This window comes from Dermacentor andersoni, chromosome 4 (genome assembly GCF_023375885.2).
Source record: "Dermacentor andersoni chromosome 4, qqDerAnde1_hic_scaffold, whole genome shotgun sequence".
Lineage (NCBI taxonomy): Eukaryota > Metazoa > Arthropoda > Arachnida > Ixodida > Ixodidae > Dermacentor > Dermacentor andersoni.
Window position 1 is genome coordinate 16,098,589 of NC_092817.1, and position 19,866 is coordinate 16,118,454.

At 45.3% G+C, this 19,866-nt stretch overlaps 1 protein-coding gene across 4 annotated transcripts in view; it reads left to right on the forward strand.

The window, feature by feature from the left end:
- LOC126535782 (uncharacterized) overlaps nucleotides 1-19,866 on the forward strand; it is a 42,461-nt gene that overhangs the window by 6,750 nt on the left and 15,845 nt on the right. For 2 of the 4 annotated variants that reach the window (XM_055073422.2, XM_055073423.2), the window contains exons 2-6: nucleotides 2,509-2,563; nucleotides 8,071-8,091; nucleotides 13,227-13,244; nucleotides 15,547-15,671; nucleotides 18,212-18,346. In XM_055073422.2, the coding sequence (XP_054929397.2) occupies nucleotides 2,515-2,563; nucleotides 8,071-8,091; nucleotides 13,227-13,244; nucleotides 15,547-15,671; nucleotides 18,212-18,346 (348 nt within the window). In that variant the 5' untranslated portion in view covers nucleotides 2,509-2,514. The remainder of the gene's footprint in view (nucleotides 1-2,508; nucleotides 2,564-8,070; nucleotides 8,092-13,226; nucleotides 13,245-15,546; nucleotides 15,672-18,211; nucleotides 18,347-19,866) is intronic. The other 2 variants (XM_055073424.2, XM_050182583.3) reach the window with 2 other exon arrangements.

Sequence of the window (19,866 nt, forward strand, 5' to 3'; positions counted from 1 at the left end):
ATTATAGGGTGTGTGCTCTCGTGTTCGTTCTTTATTACATTTTAATTATTTTAGGGGAAGAGAGGGGGGGGGGGGGGGACGACGGGATGGAAGAGGCTTAAAAAATGTTTCTTTTACCCTGACACTTATTAGTCTTTAAGCGGTAACATCTGCACATACCAACTTCACATAGATTAAATATATAACTGGGCAAATTAACCTTGGGAAACGCAAATGAAATATACAATATCTAATTGTATAATCAATACAAAATGCAAAATACAGTATCTACCGGAAACATTATTACAAGCATCAAAGTACCCATAAAATTGGCTGTCATAAGTTTCCATGACGAAAAAACAAGACGACACTGTTATACCGGTTATATTTACTGTCCTTTCTAGGAGTTGATTCCAACCACTTAAATTCTTTTTTAAAAAGGATTTGGCAAAACTAACGGTATTGAAGGAGCATTCTAACACTTTTTTCGTGTGCTGACAACTCATCGAAAGATATGTCACTCCATTTTGTTAATCCTAGCTTTATTGTGATATATGCAGTCAAAAATTTTAACCGAAGTTTCCGTCTTCTAATTTGGGGCGTTTCACATCGTAGCGTGGCCTTTATTTCTGAGATGCTGGCAAAGAGATCTTAATTATTGTTCATCAGTCAGGATGCTTGGTTTTGAACATTTTATATATTATCTTCGACATACTTCCGATCCTGGTCCCAGATAATGCTTGCATAGTCAAGTGTTGAACGTACATGTAGAGTGTGAAGCGTCTCTTTCACCATCTTTGTTACGCACTTAAATGTTCTGCGAACATTTAGCCAGCCTTTGACACCATTTATTCGATGTGCTTGTTCCGATTCAAAGATTCTGTCAAACAATTTACCCACGCACTTACATTCCGGTACATTTGTGACAGCTACACTGTTGATGCTGTATGTATAGCAAAATTTATTAACATTCTTTTATTAGACTAACATCTTACAATTCGAGATATTTAAACACATATACCACTTATCACATCAATGTGCTACTGCATTTAAATCACCCGGAAGTAATTCAACATCTGCTATTGAACTATTATTTCGACATAGAGGACAGCCATATGCGAAATTTTTTACAGGCATGTCGTTTATGTAGACCGAAAATAAGAGCGGACCTACTACGCTGCTGTGGAGTACGCCCGAAGTCACACTTGCATACGATGACTTTTCTGCATTTAAAACGACACACTGTTCACGACTGCTTAAATAACACAGAACTCAAGTTTGTACTTTTTCCTTTATGTTCGAGGAAACGAGTTTGATGCGTAATAGTTTTTGTAGTACCGTCTCAAATGCTTTAAAAAAGATTGAGAAACAGAGCAACAACAAAATTATTATTGTCAAACACATTTGATGTTCAAATTGTTGAAATGTTGAAATTCTCCAAGCTGCGTAATGTATGAGCGACCCCGCCAAAATCAGTGTTGGCAGTTAGTGAAAAATTTAAAGGATTCAATATATTTAGACAACGCGTTGTAAATAGCGAGCTCTCATAATTTACAACAGGTTGAGAATAAGAATATAGGACAGTAATGCTGTACTAGTTTATTACTACCAGACTGACGCACAGAGACGAATTTTGCTGTCTTCCACTCCTTTCGAATGAACCCAGTTTCAAGAGACAATTGGTCTACAGAGCCCAAGTATTGGTCCATAATAGCGGGGCACTTATGACATCGGGATGACGGGATGACATCCGGTCTGGCCCTGTAGCATTGTAGTTGTCTAGACTACACGGCAAATGGTCCAAGCCAGTATAGTCGACCTCGATATTAGCTATCTCATCACTGAGTTTCTTAGGAGATAACACCGGGGAGTGTCCAGTCCACTTAGTAAACTCCAACTGAAGATAAGTGTTAAATGTATGTGCTTTGTTTTTATGTCGTCCATTATGACCCTACCTGCAGTTATTAAATCGGGAGTAGCTGTGTCATTTTTTCTGTCATTTTCTTGCACATATACAAAATAATTTTGTATTACGCTCAAGGTATCTGTTAAGGTTGTTAAAAAGACGATTTGCTTGTCTCAAATTTGCAAGTACTTTTAATTGCAATTCGAATGCTTTTCTTCGGGCAAAAAGAAAATTCAAGCTGCAAGAGCGACGTCTTGGCGCTCAGAAGGCTGCACGGAATTGGGGTTGAGAAGTGCGGTATTTTGCTGCGAAACGAACGGAACAGCAGCAACACCTGGCAGCACAGGGGCCCTATGCGTAATTCAAATTTGCCCTGCATAGCGGGCATGGGTTCACTGATTGGGGGTCTACCTGAGGTGCCTGATAGGAGCTGAGCGCGCGTGTGCAACCGAGCCGCGACATCATCGGCGCTGTCGTGTGTGCCGGCGAGCGACAACCCCACGAACACGCCTGCTCGCGCCGTGTTTCTCCACGAAAGCGTCTCTCGGCTGCTCACTCCCCCCCTTCCCTCCGAGCGCTGAAAACATTCGCACCGCTCACTTGCTCTGCTCTTTTTTTTGCAGGAGGACATGGCCGACGCCTTACGAGTCGTGGCAGTAGTCGCCGTCGCGTTGCTCGGTGAGTCGCCATTGAAGCCGCATTGTCTTTAAAAGGACAGCTCATATAGGCGGAGACGTGCAAGACCGTATGCCTATACAAAATGCTACACTACATCAAGATTCAGAAATGTTACGGTGACCACTAAGTTAAAGGATGGTCCATGTTTATTTAGTGCAGGTTACTTTAGCAAAGGGTACCATCGAACTTTTAATATGTAGGTGCACAAAATGGGGAAAATATGCCTACTTAGTAGATGTTACCGTGCTCATAGTAAATAACTTCCTTTGGGGCTTATCCTTCGGAGCCAACAATAATCGGAAAAGGACACAGCGCAAAAAAGACAAGGACACGAGAGAGCGACACGCACACCGCGCTGCTGCGTGTCGCTCTCTCGTGTCCATGTCATTTTTGCGCTGTGTCCTTTTCCAGTTAATAATCAACAAGCCCAAGCTTCCACGCTAAGTGAACAATAATCATTACCATTCTTCCATTGATGTTGTGTCTTTGACCCGGTGCTTTGTGTAGTTTCAGGTGACAAACGGCATGCGCGTACAAGTATGACATATCACTCCTGACAGGAAAGCATCCAGCGCAGAGTACTAAATATAAAGAAAGTGTACGCAAGATTGGTGACCATTATTGACGGATACAAGATAAGCCCTAAATGACGTAAATGTTTTTAGTGTCCCTGATAGCAACCGGCGCGCGAGCACGTCAACATTAAGCGGCGACCAAATGAAACATATTCCGCGTATCTCATAGTCGTGAAGATGTCTACATCCCTGGGGCCGCGTTGACCACATTCTAAAGCAGGAAATATGTTTTCCACATGGTTAGCGGCTCAAACTGAAATAACCAACGAGTGATGTGAAGTCGCGTAGAATTCCATATTAAAGTTACTGGAGAGTATTCTGGTGCTTATATCGCTCGGCTAACATGGAAATGTCGGTTAGTACATGGATTTGTCCAATCTTCATGCTGATGTCTTCGAACTTTGTTGTGACATCATTCACTATATTTTATTCTCGTAAATTTTCAACCTCTCGTAGTTTTATAGCTACTACAAGGCCCTGCGCAACTAAGTCATTGTGGCGAATTGTTGCATTTTTAAATCAATATTTGGTTGGAAATGATCAATTCGCAAAGTCACGAAGTCGCCTGAAGCCATAAGCAGGTACTTTGGGCAAATCTATGTACTGTCCATCATTCCCATGCCGGGGTGCTATTCTGGACTTAGCCAAATTCCACCCTATTATCAAATTCTGTGATGGCGGCATTTTGAGCCAATCAGAGAGGCAGCAGCAACCCTATGGGCCAATCAGAGTAGATGAAATGGCGAATTCGACAATGTGGTGGATTTTACAATGTCCAGAATAGCACTTCTAGCTGAACTCCCATACTGTAGCCATACTATAAGGTCCCGTAGACACTATCACCAATGTTCCCTCTAGTAAATGTAGGAAATTCTGTGAAGTAAACTCTCCGGAAAAGAAGCATCTCCTTGGCAAATTATTACGACAACGATAGTAGGTAAAGCTTGCCATGAAGACACAGAGATCAGGAGCTGTACTCGATTGCACTTTAGAGGACACCGTCACTTCTGCATGACGTAACGTCAAGAAACAACACCTCAATGGCGCAACGGGCATCCTGCGCCGCTAGCTTATCCAATAAATGCACATGCGCAGTCATTAGATTTTCCTTTCACCGCATAGAAAGGGATATCCTTGAAAGTGATCGACCGAGAATATGAAACCAGTCTCGCTGACAAATGTTGGACTAACGCGCCATACATCGGCCACTTTCTTCAACAGAGGAGAATTAAATAAATTAAATTCTGGGGTCATATAAGACCCCAGAATCAGATCGTGAGGCACGCCGTAGTGAGGGACTCGTGGTTAATTATGACCACCTAGGGTTCTATAACGTGCACTTAGTGCACGGTACACGGCGTTTTTTTTTTTTTTTCGTTCCCATCAAAATGCGGCCGCCGCGGCCGAGCTTCAATCCCATAACTTCGTGCGCAGCACCGCAACGCCGTAGCGAAAGGATAATAAAGTTACGTTGTTTTGAACCCTGATAATAGTGGAAGACTGTATGTATTTCGGAAAAAGAAAAGCATTTGAAAGCGACCAAGATGTAATGGCGGCAGAGTAGACAATCCCACACTACCTCTGATAATTATTTGTTTGCATAAGTACTTCACAACGCATTTATGTCGGTTGCAATGTGTTTACACAATGTTGCGATGTTTAGAGATTTCTCATTCACTGAAGATGTTCTCTGACAGATGTGTCTGGTTTATTATTCACCAGACGAGGAATGTACCTGTGCGGAGCAAGGAAAACCTCCTTTTTCGCTGTCACGCGGGAACATAGGCAGAATTCGCAAAGTTCTTTTTTCTTCAGCAATATGAGAAATTGGTCGGATACCTTTGCTAATCATGCCGCCGAAAATTACGACTGGCTGGCACCTGCTCTTACGTACAGTTATATCGTAAACACCTCTTTTACAGCGGAGCTGTCTTAGTCTAGTTTCCAGCGTTTCGTGATGTGCGTGTGCAAAAACTATCATCATGTTGGCGGTGCTTACGCGGCTATGAGCTATTGCTTAAGGGGGTATGAAGCTGTAGGGGGTATGGCACTATAGGCAAACGACGTAAGATCACGTACAAGTACGACGAGCCGCACGGCGGTCTGGACATCATAATGTGTGGCGATCCGCGACAACTGCCTCCGGTTCGTGCTAGCGAGGTCTTTAGGCTTGCACGCGGTCACAACAAGGTGTTCAGCCTGGAGATGACGTGGCATCATCTCTCCTACTTCCCGTTGCTGCAGGTTGTGCGTCAAAAGGACGCCGCGTTCTCGGCAATCCTCACGAAAATAGGGGACGGGAGGGCCCTCCAACCGGAAGAGGTGTACGTCATCGAGAGTCGGTTCGTCGGCGCCGTTTGAGCCTTGGTGGTCGCGCCCAGTGCTTGTCGACTATTCTACTCCAATAAGGACGTTGATGCGCTCAACAGTGATGTTGCCCTACAGGGTGTGGGAGATGTACACGAGGCTAGAGCAGTTGATGTGTACCTCGGATACAGATCTGACTACGAGTGCGTTCGTGCACAGGCCGGCATGACGCATGTCGAGAGAGAGAGAGAGAGAGAGAGAGCAAGGACAGGAAAGGCAGAAAGGTCAATCAGATGAGCACCCGGTTTGCTACCCTACACTAGGGGTGGGGGAAAGTGGAATAGAAGTAGGAAAAAGGGAGCGAGTAAGCAGTGACTGCCTGTGGGAGGATGCACAGAGACACTATAAACGGTCTCTTAAGCCGGTGCACTTACTAGTGCCCGAATCGCTTTTCCTGCCAGTGACGGGTGTGGCCACGGTCCGGGTATCTTTGACTCGGAGAACGGTCTTGAGTGCAGTCGGTTTAAGGTTGCCCACAGAGAGAGGCATTGTACATCGTAGCGAGGGCAGGTACACAATAGGTGATCGACGGTTTCCTCGCACCCACAGGAGTCGCACACCGGGCTCTCAGCCTTTCCCATACGATAGGAGTAGGCGTTCGTGAACGCCACTCCCAGCCACAAGCGGCACAGCAAGGTTATTTCGCCGCAGGAAAGGTTAGATGACATTTGTAGCCGTAGCGTGGCGTCCCGTTTATGCAATCGTCAATTGAAGGCACTTGAACTCTAGAGATCCTGTGATTTTTTGCGTAACGTAATAGTTCTGCGGAAGCCCGCAAGGTTCTTCTCTCCACCTTGCGGGCTTCCGCAAAACTATTACGTCAAACTGTTGCCTTCGCCTCGAGTTGTTGACAAATTCGACTTCGCCCTGCCATCTGCCAGCCGCCTGGTTAGCTCAGATGGTAGAGTGGCAGATGGTAGAGTAGTAGAGTAACCGGAAAGGCGGTGGTCCCGGGTTCGAGTCCCGGCCAAGGGCGAATTTTCCTTCACCTGTGGGGCTCTTCTTTCGAGGAACCTGTATGGGTTTCCTTTGCAGCAATTGCTACGAAATGGTGGATGTCCTGTTTTCTCTTTATTTATGACTTTTTGCGTGCAAGTAGGCGAAATTCCCTGGCAGCCAAAGGTGTTGCGAAGGTGTTGCAACATCTCGCGAAAGATGCTGCACGCGTCTGAGTGTATTCGTGGGCAGACCGGGCAGTCCTGCCAGCAGGGTGAGCCACAGTGAGCTGAAATTTATTGAAAGGTAATGTTGCGCCCTCTTTCCAGAGCATGATGGTGCACTTCCCTGATGTTAGATATCATCTGCTCGTAAGTTCTCTGATGTAATGCAAACTTGATACTGTGAAGAGCTGCCTTAGAGTCAAGAAATACGACCCATTTCTCTGTTGGCTCTTTGGTGACGTACGTCATAGCGGCATGGAGAGCTGCAAGTTCTGCCGACGTAGATGTAGTCATGTGTGACAATTTGAATCTAACTGTAACCTAACCCAACTGTAGCTCAACTGCCGCATTCGTCGTTCCAGCTACGCATATCGAGATGGGCAATTTACCCCATGAAACACCGCTCGCTTGAGGCAAGCCCTACATTGTCACTTTCAACATCGACGTGGTGGACGGACTCGTGAACGGTGCTGTTGGTGTACCTCAAGAGATCGAGTACAGTGAAGGCGACGCGCACGATGCATTGCGCATTTGGATGAAATTCGATGTGCCACATACTGGCCGTCAGATCAAAGCCAAGCCCCTCGCGCATGCTGCTCGGGGACGGGGGAGCACGATCATGGCCGATTGGGTGCCCATCGAGTTGCGTACCTTCACCCTCACCCTAGATAGAAAGACTAGACTGAGTTACCGACGAAGACAGTCTCCGGTGGTTCAAGCTAGTGCGGTCACCGTATGGAATGGGAACAGAATCGTTGTCGCCACCGTATACGTTCATCCTGGAACGTCAGAAGATTGAAGAATTTATGAACGACGCATTTGAATGGATCCTCCCGGTGGACCCCAATCCCATGGGCATTGTGGGTGACATTAACGTCGATGTGTCTCGTCACGACGGAAAGTGGTTCTTGGCGTTTCTCTTGAAATCGTTCGGCTTTCAATGCTACGCCAAGACTAACGTCTCCACGATGCGCCATCGCTCGTGCATAGACTTAACGATCGCTAAGATCTCCAGTGTCGTCACAGAGCCCATGGCCGTCTATCATAGCCGCCACAAAGCACTAATTACTGTAGTCACGAGGCACACATTAATGCAAATAAACATAAAAAGTGCATACTTGCACAATATTGTTTTGTTGTTTCATTTTATTTTATTTTTTTATAATTATATACATCTCCGCTGGTCATCCACTTTCATTGAGTGGAATCGATCTGAATATGTTGTTGTTTGTGTAAATACGGGTCTGCAGTTTGTTGACGCAACCCGGACGATAACAGCGTTAATAAATTCTGTCGTGATACACTATACTGTATCGCTGAACATCCAAAAAATATTTCTCTAAGGTCCCTGCACCAAGCATTCTTGTTCTCTTCCTTTACAATCTATTTCATTTTCTTTTAACAGCAATGCTTGCAGAAGCCTCTGGTGAGTACGTTGACACCATGTCTACATTTTATTTATTTCCGCAGTATCTTGGGGGCGCATTAAAAAGCTACTTGTGCTTTTATGTATACAGTGACACCATAGGAACCTTATGCTCTGCATTAATAATTCACTGCCGTGCTGTGAGAAATGGAAGTTTGAATAGCACTGCCACGCAAGATTAAAATTAAAAATTAAATTATGAGGTTTTACGTGCCAGAACCACGATCCGATTATGAGACGCGCCGTAGTGAGCGACTCCGGAAATTAGGACCACCTGGGGTTTTTTAACGTGCACCTAAATCTAAGTGCACGGGTGCTTTCGCATTTTGCCACCATCGAAATGCGGCCGCTATGGCCAGGATTCACTCCCGCCACCTCGTACTTAGCAGTCCAACACCACAGCGCGCAAGATTGCACTATCTACGTTGCATGCACAATTTTGTACTTAAGTGGGGTGCCTTAACGTATAACGCATACATAATGGGTCTCCTGGTATATTTGTTTGATCCAAAATCTCTGCCAACTTGTTATTGCGCCAACCACTGTTACAATCCCACCGCTGTTACAATCCCACCAGGGGTTGGCAGTATCTCGATATAAATAAATAAAATTAAAATATGGGTCAATTTTCCTCGCTTAGTTTGTTTTTCTCTTTATTGCAATCATTTTTTTTTCGTAGACTTAGTATGCTCGTGTGTGTGATATGTGTGTGCGTATTTGTCAACAGTGTATTGAGATAGCCAGCTCTAATGGTAGCCTGGCTTCCCACCGGTGTGCAGTTGTAAACCGCATTAAACAAAAGAACAGACACGCGGTAACGCGTAAAGATTTACGTCTTTCCTACCACTATAACGATAACGTCAGTCCTTAATATTAGCGTGTTAGCAGTCGCCAGCAGTTGACAGGCCATGAGGATTTGGAAATGCATTCGTGAACTGAAGCAAATCTCCCGTGCCCTTCCTGGACGCCACGTGGAGTCATTCTGTGCCTGTTTGTGTTGAGAGTTGCAGAGCAACCAACGTATTACACCAATACGATTCGCACCACGAGCAACTGAAACACGTGTGTTGTGTTTGCAAGCAACATGCAACTAAATCACTGCTCACACGGGTACTGCCATGTAGGGTCATTACACTGTACATTCATGCATCTACTATGTTAGCAATCCTTACGATTCACCGGTGATCATGTGGCAAACTCTGAAAAAAAGCCAGACACATTGGTGCTATAGATAAGCTAGGGACGTATGCACTTCCGGTCACTTTTCTACCAATATATATATTCCGTAGCAAGTTATACTTCGCGTTTGCGCTGGTTCGTCAATTGAATGGGATTGTTGGGTTTTACGTGCCATAATCACGATTTGATAATGAGGCACGCCGTAGTGGGGTACTACGGATTAATTTTGACCATCAGGGGATCGTTAACGTGCACCCAATGCACGGGACACAGGCGTTCTTGCATTTTGCCCCATCAAAATGCGGCGACCGCGGCCAGGATTCGATCCCGCGACTTCACGCTTAGCAGCGGAACACCATAGCCGCTAAGCCACGGCGGCGGGTACTGGTTCATCAAGCCTCTTGTCTCAAGCTTATGTGCCATATGTGCCTCCTAGATACGTAATAACGCGAAATTGGGCTTGCGAAAGGAAATTACACCTAGAGTTAGCACTTGTCCGTGTCATCGTGTCTGCCTGGGTGCTGTACGTCTAATCACGCAATACACAAGAAAAACAAGACCGGAAAAAGGCGCGAAGGTGTGCACTTAGATCTAGAGGGCAACAAATGTCATTCACGGTATGCTTTCTCGACGGCGCCACCATAAACACGCCGCAGCTAACGCGAAGGCTTCCTCAAGGCACGTAGTATTTGCACCTTGCTCTGGAGTAGCGACTGATGCGCAAGAGCAGATATGCTAGTCCCACCTTGTCCAAGATAGACCTGAACTCGTTATTTAAGCCCTTTCAGTCACTGTTGTATGTGGTAATCCGCCTTTTACATCTTTAGAACTCACTTTGATGTCCATCTGACTGAAGGCACACACCTATAAAAGAGTACTAAGTTCATGACTTGGCAAGGAATTCGTCCAATTATGTGCTTTATTTACCTTATTTGCTTAGTTTGCCACGTCCTAACGCCCCGAGCAATCCAAGCACCTTTCGTCAGCCTTCTTTCGCCTCATATGTCACGATAACCCAGCACGTTTACTAAGAGAATGTTAAATTGGGGAAATTCAGATATATTCAAACGCCGCACAGAAACGCCCGCAAAAGAAATCTCCAAGCTCGACGCTCCATCTCTCTTTTCTTGCTTGATTCTTTTTTATTCATTATTTTTCTTGCCGTCATAAAACGCAGGCTTGATTCAGCCGACCGTTCGACGACGAGTACACGTCACGCAACGATTATTTCGCAGAATTGGTCGCGAGATATGGCTTTACACCATTTCTTGAATATCAGGCATACTTTGCCTGAAGCATCACATAGACATTTTCACTGAAAAAGCGGTTCGAAAACACACACACACACACACGCACACACACACACACACACACACACGCACGCACGCACGCACGCACGCACGCACACACACACAAAGAAGAAATGAGGCGGCGCCTCAGATTTTTTCAGCGGCACTTCATTGAGATGTGAATAGGCAGTTAGTAACGCATTGGCACTCCTTGTATGCGGACCCGTTTCTCGGGAATGACCAGCGGCAAAGAACGCTTTCCATCGGCTCAATGCCGCTCGATCGCGTGCGGCTAGTGGAAGGCAGCGCCTATCCCTATCGCCTGCGAGGCCGCGTCGTGATGACGTCCGTCACACCTGACGCTCCTGCCAATGATTCACCGTCATAAACGGGGCGACCACAACTTGCGACAGGTTCTGCGATGCCTCTTTTGCCATCCCTGTGCATGGCAACCACTTCGGGAAAACGGCCATAATTAACGATCACGTTCGCCTTTCTCGCCTCCAATACCTCGTTAGCGACGGGATGCTAGAAGAACAGTCGAGACAGGCCTGAAAAGAGAGAGGGTTCAGAGAGTGTGTGTGTGCGTGGGGGGGGAGGGGAAGGGAGGGGGAGTGAATATTCATGGTAGTTCGTAAAGCTAGCTCTACAAACGAGTGCCGAAGGAAACGCAGCGTGAGGCATCTGTGTGCCATGTAGCGTGGATAGAGGTTTGAGGCCCAAAAGGAAACGCTGACCTAACTAAATCACGTGATGATCATGTCGATCACAAAATGAATGGTAACTTTTTACCAGAACAACCCAATACTATCTCCATAGTTCCATGAATACAAAACCGTGCGGGAGCGGGTGTAGTCCACGACATTGGGAGAACAACTGTATGGTGCGTAATCGTGGACGTACCACGAGCGCCAATTAACACAGTTTACTATTCCGAAATGCGAAAGAAAACGAGATATGAGCTCATTTGGCCTAATGATGAAAATGCCAGTCGCGTCTTTTTGACACGACAGTTATTGACATTGCGTGCCTTACTTTTACATCCTCTGCCTGTTAAGCGATTTCTCCGGTAAACGATTTCTCTGGAAGGGAGTTCTTCGAAGCTGGAAGTACAGCGTGTAATCAGGGTGTGGTTGTCTTATATATATGTATATATATTACCTCAGCGCCAATCTTCGGTAGAACCACTAGACGAGCGGTGTATAGCGCCAGCTCTCCTTGTTACCTGCTAGTTTTGAATCCCATTCGTTCATTAGCAATTGCCTAATTGCGGATAGGCTGTCTCAGTTCAGTTGTAGATGAATTATATGCGTATATATAGAGTTGTCTGAGGTGTCTAGTACTAACGATATTCCTAGCAAGACGACGTTCAGTGATTCCTTCTACTGACGACGTCGACGCTGTCTCTACGTTTTCTGGGAACGGCACGTAGCCTGGCGAGCTTCTTCCTTAACAATTAATCACATCTCATCGGGGCCCTAACCAGAGTTACCTATGTTAAGAAGATTTGCTTGGCACCTTCGCCTATACACTACCTTATTAAATATTTTCCAGTGACAGACATTCTTATGCTGTTGGCATATTAGGAAAAAAAAATATTTGTTGATCCAAAGGGACAAAGATTTCGTGCTGGGGGGAAAAGGGAGAGATTGGTTTCAAGCAAAGCATTCTCGCTAGCTACTTAGTGTATAGATAGGGAAAGAGTAAAGAAAATTTAGATTAGGATCATCGGGACATTAATGCTAACGTCATCAGGCAGGCTGGCTGATACCGACATTTCCCGAATACATGTATATTCTATATGTGGTCCAAATTTCCGAAGTCCTCCGCTACGCGTGCCTCATAATCAGAAAGTGGTTTTGGCACGTAAAACCCCATAATTTAATTTAATTCTTTTTTTCGTTGCCTGGTTGTTACGGTCGACTGCCTATCCGTCCCTAAGAGCCAGTTTGTTCTTCTGTAAAGGTCACTTCCGTCCTCCGCTAGAAGAGAATGGGAAGTGGTGTGCCAGGGTGGATTACCTATGTGGTAGGAGGGTGATATGCAGAAGTTCGCCAGCCGCGGGGACAGTTGACGAGTGCAGAGAGCACGTGCAAAGCACACGCTCAATCGTCTCCGGCACAGCGTGCTGCTCGCAATCCGCATGGACAATGAGGTCACTGAAAACGTGTTTAAAAACAGAAATAAGTCGAAATTTTTCGCTTTTCTTCCGGCTGCGCGTTTGATTATACGTTCTTGACACCGGAAGCATTCTTCAATAACTCACTAAAATTTTGTCCTTTTTCTTCACTATGGCCTATGCGTCCAATGTGCAAAACATTTACACTCGGTCGCATTTGCGCCAACGGTAAAGACGTTTTTGCTAACAGAAAGCCTGGGAGAGTGAGTGAGTGAGTGAGTGAGTGAGTGAGTGAGTGAGTGAGTGAGTGAGTGAGTGAGTGAGTGAGTGAGTGAGTGAGTGAGTGAGTGAGTGAGTGAGTGAGTGAGTGAGTGAGTGAGTGAGTGAGTGAGTGAGTGAGTGAGCTAATCAGTCAGTCCGTCAGTCAGTCAGTCAGTCAGTCAAGTCAGTTAGTTAGTTAGTTAGTATTGGTTATTATTTCTGTGACATACTATGCTTGCACGTAATTTGATATTCTTTGTTTTGTTGTTTTCTTATCCCACTGCAAGTATTCAACGGTCGCATGGGTAAGCTCACACCACAACATCCAACACTTCCAGTAGTGAACGTTCGATATTTTCTAGCAGATTGCAGACTTCATGAGCTCGCAGCTTAATAATTACGCAGCAGGCTGTGCACTAGTGGCCAGTTCCGTGTCATTCATTTGCGCGTAATATAAAGCGTCCTGCTTTTAATGTTAAGGATTCTGGGATGCACCAGTCCACCTCGAGAAAGGTTGCAGATCAATAACTTGGCTAATTCATTCTTCTTTAATTTATTGATTAAATTGTACTGCATTTCGCCGAAAGTAAAAAAAAAAGAGAACTTTACGTAAACCAGGCTACCAGTGTAATGGGGAAAATGTACTAGAAAACTTAACTGAAGCAACTGTAACGCTTTCTTTTTTTTTCGGTATCAATTGATTCAAGCCAGAAAGGGTAGAATGTAATCAGACATGAATACATTTTATTCGTGCAGGATGCTGCGCGAATAGGCGATAGCAAGAAGAAGCAGATATTTATACATTTTGGTTCGCGCTTGCGAAAAAGCCGAAACACAGTGTGCACTTTATAGATTACAGACAATACATTTCTACATTTATTCATTGCACATCTCCAATGTTCAAGTGACGTACAATGTTAACTGTTACAAATGTGCTTTGTACAAGGCTCTTTTCTGTTTCCTGCCTTTTATTTCGTGTACTTACACAACCGTGTCGAGTTCCGACTGTGCAGATGTGCTTGTAATGCCGAGTAAAGGGCTCGATGTTCATGTGTGGTCCGAATATCGTCCACTCTGACCATGCGTAGAGTATGTGACCCGCTTTTAACATAGCAATCACAGGCTACATTTCACTTACAGGGTGTATCATGCCATTTTTCTTTTTCTTTCTTTTTTACCGCCTTTCTCTGACTTTTTTCTTTCAGATTCCTTTGTCACTGGCGTTTATTTTTGATGACTGTGGAAGAGCTGGCCATACGCTGGTTCATCTTCACAGTTTCACGTCATTTAATAAATAAGAAATAAGAAGAAAAGAGCGACACGTCTGTATCTTAAGAGCCCGCATCCGTAAGCCCGGTGGTAGTAAAATAAATATAACGATACCGCGACCATTCTAGTAACGTTCTTACGTTATCCAAACCATTTCCTAAAACACCTCCCCGTCTCCCTTATGCGCATCTTAAGGCACACGAGACGGAAATTATGCGTACGTCATGCGTTAAAAGCATGCTTAATATGCGCACGAAGTCCATAACGTACAGATCGCGCACTTATAGTTACACACTGTAAAGATGGACCACTGCATTAATGAGCGACTAGGAACAAATCTACATCATCAGCCTGTTTAAGCCCACTGTTGGATGAGGGACTCTGCCAATGGCCTCTGATCATCCTGAGGTCAGCCAGCGCCACTTGCGTACGCGAGGAAATTTTCTGTCTCACTTATCCTCTCAGCGTACTGCATTCGTGTACCTGCGTTTGTTTCCTGAAGCCAAGATAAGAGGGTTTTAGCTTTGCGAGATCGTTACCGTGATAAGTGATATACACAAGAGCTCCGAATTTGCCGCCTCTCCGCGGAAGCACTGTAAACTTGCTGAGATCAACGTTTTAGCATGCCGTCATCGCGCACCATGCTAGATCCTAGCAATAAATTTATGATGCAGTGAAAAACTGGGCTTTTAGAGGGTTCAGCTTCGCCGGCCTATTGGAACGCTAATAATGAGACGCCAACTGCGAGGTTGTAATCAATCGGATATCTTTCCCGGCTCGGTGCCGTCTCTCCATATAGCGCTAGGACCTAAAAGAAGACATTTTTTTAGTGCTCTCATTAGTAACGACAAAACATGGCGAATACTTTGTGCTCAGCGTAAAATGATACTGAGCGCTGGCCGATTCTACGTTTTTTTTTTTTTTTTTCTTGTCATGAGGGAGAGCAAGTATATAGCAAGCGCGAATTCCGATCGAAGCGGGAGGTCTGGGTGCTGCCATGCTACGCAATCACGGTAGACACCGTTATAAGGTGCACGCGCAGTGGGGCCTTACGCAAGACGTATCACGGTAACGTATCACGCAATGCTAAAACGCTATTAACAGAGCATTCCGGTTAATAGAGCGTGACCAGACCCAGTGTATAGTGTATGTTAATTGGAAGCGTGGATGTTTGTGCCAGGTGGTGCATCGTTTAAAAATTTAAAATAGCACGACATCCACATTCTTTCAGTGTTGTGTGTATCGCGCTATATTTTTAACCTTTTAGCGGTGTATGTGTTGGGCGAATTGTCGCGCTTTAATTGTGTTGGTCCTCCGCGAACTGCTCTGAATTTGCAGGGGCCCAAATGGGGATGGGCGGTGGATGCGTTCCCGGTCAGTGCTTGGTGCAATGCCAGAGCGCGGGCGGCGGCGTGGGGACCTGCTCACCGCAGGGATGCATCTGCGGTGCCTCTCCCGGAGGGGTGAGTGCTATAGCGCTTGGTCTTTCAACAGTCGAATACGCAACTGCGGAACATATCGGTGCAAGAATGTTGCAGATACGCATCTTGGTCAAAGGGTGCCAGTAAGTTTGTTCCAATTCTTATCACACATCGGTTGCATAGCATGCGCAGAATGTTATGGATATATCCACAAAATCCCCAGAAATACGGACAACAGCAGTTAGCAAGCTTAGAAACGTGGAAATGAGCAAGAATTTCCTATTATCAGCTCTTGCGAGCATGAAGGAAACTTCCTTCCTACGCTCCAATTTCATGGGAGATGCTCTTCATTGTAAAGGGACCCTAAAACCCTTCGGCAGCGCCCCAATTCCTTTCGTCATAGCAAGCGCTCTTCATCGAATCCCTCTACATTCTTATCATGGTAGTAACCGCAAATTTGCATATTTTCAGATCTGCACGTAAAGCTTGTTGATCCTTATGCACTGATTATTTTTGGTTGGTTTTAAAATGACATAGCAGTTAAATTTACGAAAGCAAGTTATAGGCAACTACAGCGCCAGATGTCCCGTCAGTTATAGCATAAAACATGAGATCTGGTGCCACAGTGGCCTGTAAACGGCTCTTCTAAACTACACTGTCTTAAATTATACATTTACGCTGCAAAAAGAATCAAAAACATTAAAATGAATGAAGAATCTTACCGTTCATTAAGGTCAAGGCACAGTTTTTACATTTAAAGGCGTAGATGTGCAGCTCTATAAAGACTACCGTGATAACAGTGTGTGATGCGATCGTAAGAACCCGAACTACTGCGCCATTTTTGCGAAACCACGCTTCTCCTTTCGCAGGAATGATGGCGCGTCTTGTGCCTGTTATATCAAACTGGCCCAATAGAGCAATTACAGAGCAAACTGAAGCAGCGAGTTGTGCAAAAAAACGCGCATGAGACAGAGATATAGGCTATCATATTCTTTGTAGCTGACTGCGTAGCCGCTACCCAGTGGTCATTAGTACCAGCATGCGAATATAACAGTGGAGCGGGCAAGCCTACACGTTCTAGAAATGTGTGAGAAAATCGAAGGGTCGTTACCGATGGCAGAACGGGTTTTTCTGTGTGAATGCGGCATATACAGGGCGTCCCACGTAACTTTAACCAAACATTAAAGGTACGCAATTGCCACGTAGCTAGACAGAGCCAAAGTAATGTTGTTTGCCGTCGCTTGGAGCTACTCAGATTATTTTTGCATTCCGCCGAATCATATAATTAGTCTTAATTAATTAAGAAATTTCTCAAATCTTATAATTAGATGTAAAAAGTCAATGAGAAAATTGTAGAGCAACATGAAAAACTCCCGATACAGCTTTCTGTTCAATGCGTGCTACATAAAAGTGTTTTTCAGAGTGTGAAAGAAGCCCGCGAATACACGCAACATTGCCGCGCGACTGTCCGCTCGAGGCACTTCGCGTGTATTTGCACAAAGTGCCTATATATTTATATATATACAATTTCCGTTCGTGAACCGACCTTTTTCAACGGATACCTTGGAAGCCATCGACCGAAGCTGTTGAATAAGTAAACCAAAGATTACTGCGAAGTTGTGCTTGTCATCGTTCTAAATACGCTGGGCCCATTGAAAAATACAGCAATATATATATACATACATACGTATATGTATATATATATATATATATAAACTGACAGTGCTCTACTTCGGACCACCGTCGGTTGCCCTTCGCTCCACTATAGGAGCCAGGACCTGTGTTCAGTGAGCTCCTAACAACCATTCGCAATGTAGTGAATGCGGTTTAGGTCATGAATCCGGAACCTCAAAGAGGTGCGACGTAATGCTAATATATTTCTCTCACACTTACTAGGAAAGCCGCACTGATTTTTTTCCGCTTTAACTCCGGTGATGAAGCGTTATGGTCGTGCGCCGCACAGGTCGCAACTTTAATTTTGTGCGACGTTTATTGTTTACGCAGCCCGCCGTTCACAAGCTATGCCGAAATGCAAACACAAATCAGGCGCATGCACGGCGTTACACGTCGACGCGGCGACGTGAAGAGGACTAAGGGTATTTGGCGTGAAGGAAAAAATGATCATGAAAAGTGTATCCCACATAAATCTAAATATATTCAAGCACATTTAAGCATTCTATACGCCTTGGTTCACTGTGATACATGACTGAATCTGCGGTAACCGTGCTTTCGAAGTTCCCCAAGCACATTTCCAAATACTTGCATCGCCGCGTAGCTTGAAAGCGATTTTATAGCGGTACTGAACAGGCGGCGCCATTTCGCACAAGGCGGTGCGTCACCCAGCCGCCAACCACCGCCGTTTATGTCACAGCGCTTGCAGTAAATGTGTCTCATCAATGGTCTGCCAGCTCGTTAACGCGACGCCTCGGCTCCGCAACTGTAGGCCTTGCTTTACACACAGGAGTTCATCACCATTGCGACACCTTTAACGGCTTATCGTGTTTTTCTGTCCCATTGTAAGCGTGTCGCTGGGCTTCCTTAAGAGTAAGGCTTAACGACTCCTTGTACACCTCGCTTCGCAGAGCGTGCCGGGGGGACACCCGGGCATGCCGTGCAATAACGCGCGCTGCCTGGCGACCTGCCGGGAGTACAACCCTTCCGTTGTGAGGGCTTACTGCAGTAGCACGGGATCTTGCAAGTGCGAGTGGCTACAGCCGGTACGTGCGACAATCGACTCTCTTGGCGTTATACACTTTGTACCTCAAAAAGAGCTGCCTTGGCGCTGGCCTTCGCAGGGAACTCGCAACAGGAATCCGAATGCGCACTGTGGTAACGGCTGCTCCAGGTTGTTGTAATTGAATAATGGAGACGATACTTGGGCTGTCTTATCAATGTAAAAGTACGCATCCATATATTCACCAGTTACTGACAAAAGAAAGTGTTGTTAGCGATGACCGCATTAGCGTGAAACTTTCGGATCGACATGCCCAGTGTCGCAGCTTGTAACATGTGGAACCCAGAGGGCAACGTTAATTGCCTCAGAGAAGACCAAAATTCAAGAGATGGCGCAGAGAACCACTTCTTTGTGCAGAGTACAAACTTGGGAAATTCAGGGAGACACTGCCTCACCGGCAGAGCCGTTTCCCGGCTTGGCGTACAATTGCAGCACGTCGGGCGCCCTAAGGCGTTTGGTGTGAGGAAGGTTTTGTGGCCCCCCAGTCCCACATACTTTGGCTTCGATATTCGTAGCTCACGCATCTGGCACGTCTGCTGACATGCCGCTGCGTTGGACGATTATATTCGAGCAGCGCAGCGTAGCTCGTACTTTCGCTACTTCAGAGAAAGTAATCCGGCATACAATACTATCGAAAGCACAACGATACATCGCGACTGCGTCCACGAGAAAACACCATCGTACTCTCTCAATTGCTAAGTTATTTTATGTGCACTTTCGTATGTTTTACTATTTCTGAGCTGAAAGTTAGCAAATAGGTTTATCTGAGTTAACCAAGGCTAACAATAAGCGAGCGTTAACGCCAATAATTGGCGCTCATACTCACTCAACGCGACTATGGCGTCCACAGATTGCAGCACAAAATATTCATTTCCCTCTGCGCATGGCGTTTCAAAAGACACTGCAAACTGTACTACTGTTTCGCTACGAAGCGTCGATTTGGCTCGACTGAACAATGATGTCAAATGTCGAAGTAGCCAGCCGCCAAGCAGCGTTCTTTTTGTGGTAACTCTTTTTATTCCAGTAAACAACTGTTATTTTCAACACAAGCACAATTTCCCCATAAGCCAGCCACAAAATATAACACGTGTGCATTGAAGACGCCAATATAGGACCAAATCGCGAACAAAATCATGCACAAGCATCATCTATAGATAAAACACAAACACTCCGGCTTGGTGACTCGCTCTGAAACTTCCTTCTAGCTTCTTTATCTTTTTAGTCAAAATTATATTTGCGCACTTCTAATAGTGCTTCAATAAGACATTCACATAGTGATATAACGTCTCTCATAGCCGCATAGTTTGTTTGAGGCATTAAAAGCCATGAATCAATCAACCAAGTTATTTCCCCGTTGACGGCAACTCTTAGATTTCTCACGGAAACAACATGAACATAACAGCAATCCCCAGTCGCAAACAACTTAAAGACTCATTTGCCAATACAACATCTGTTGCTGACGCGTATATCAGTAGTCAGCAGATGGCCTTCACTGACACTACA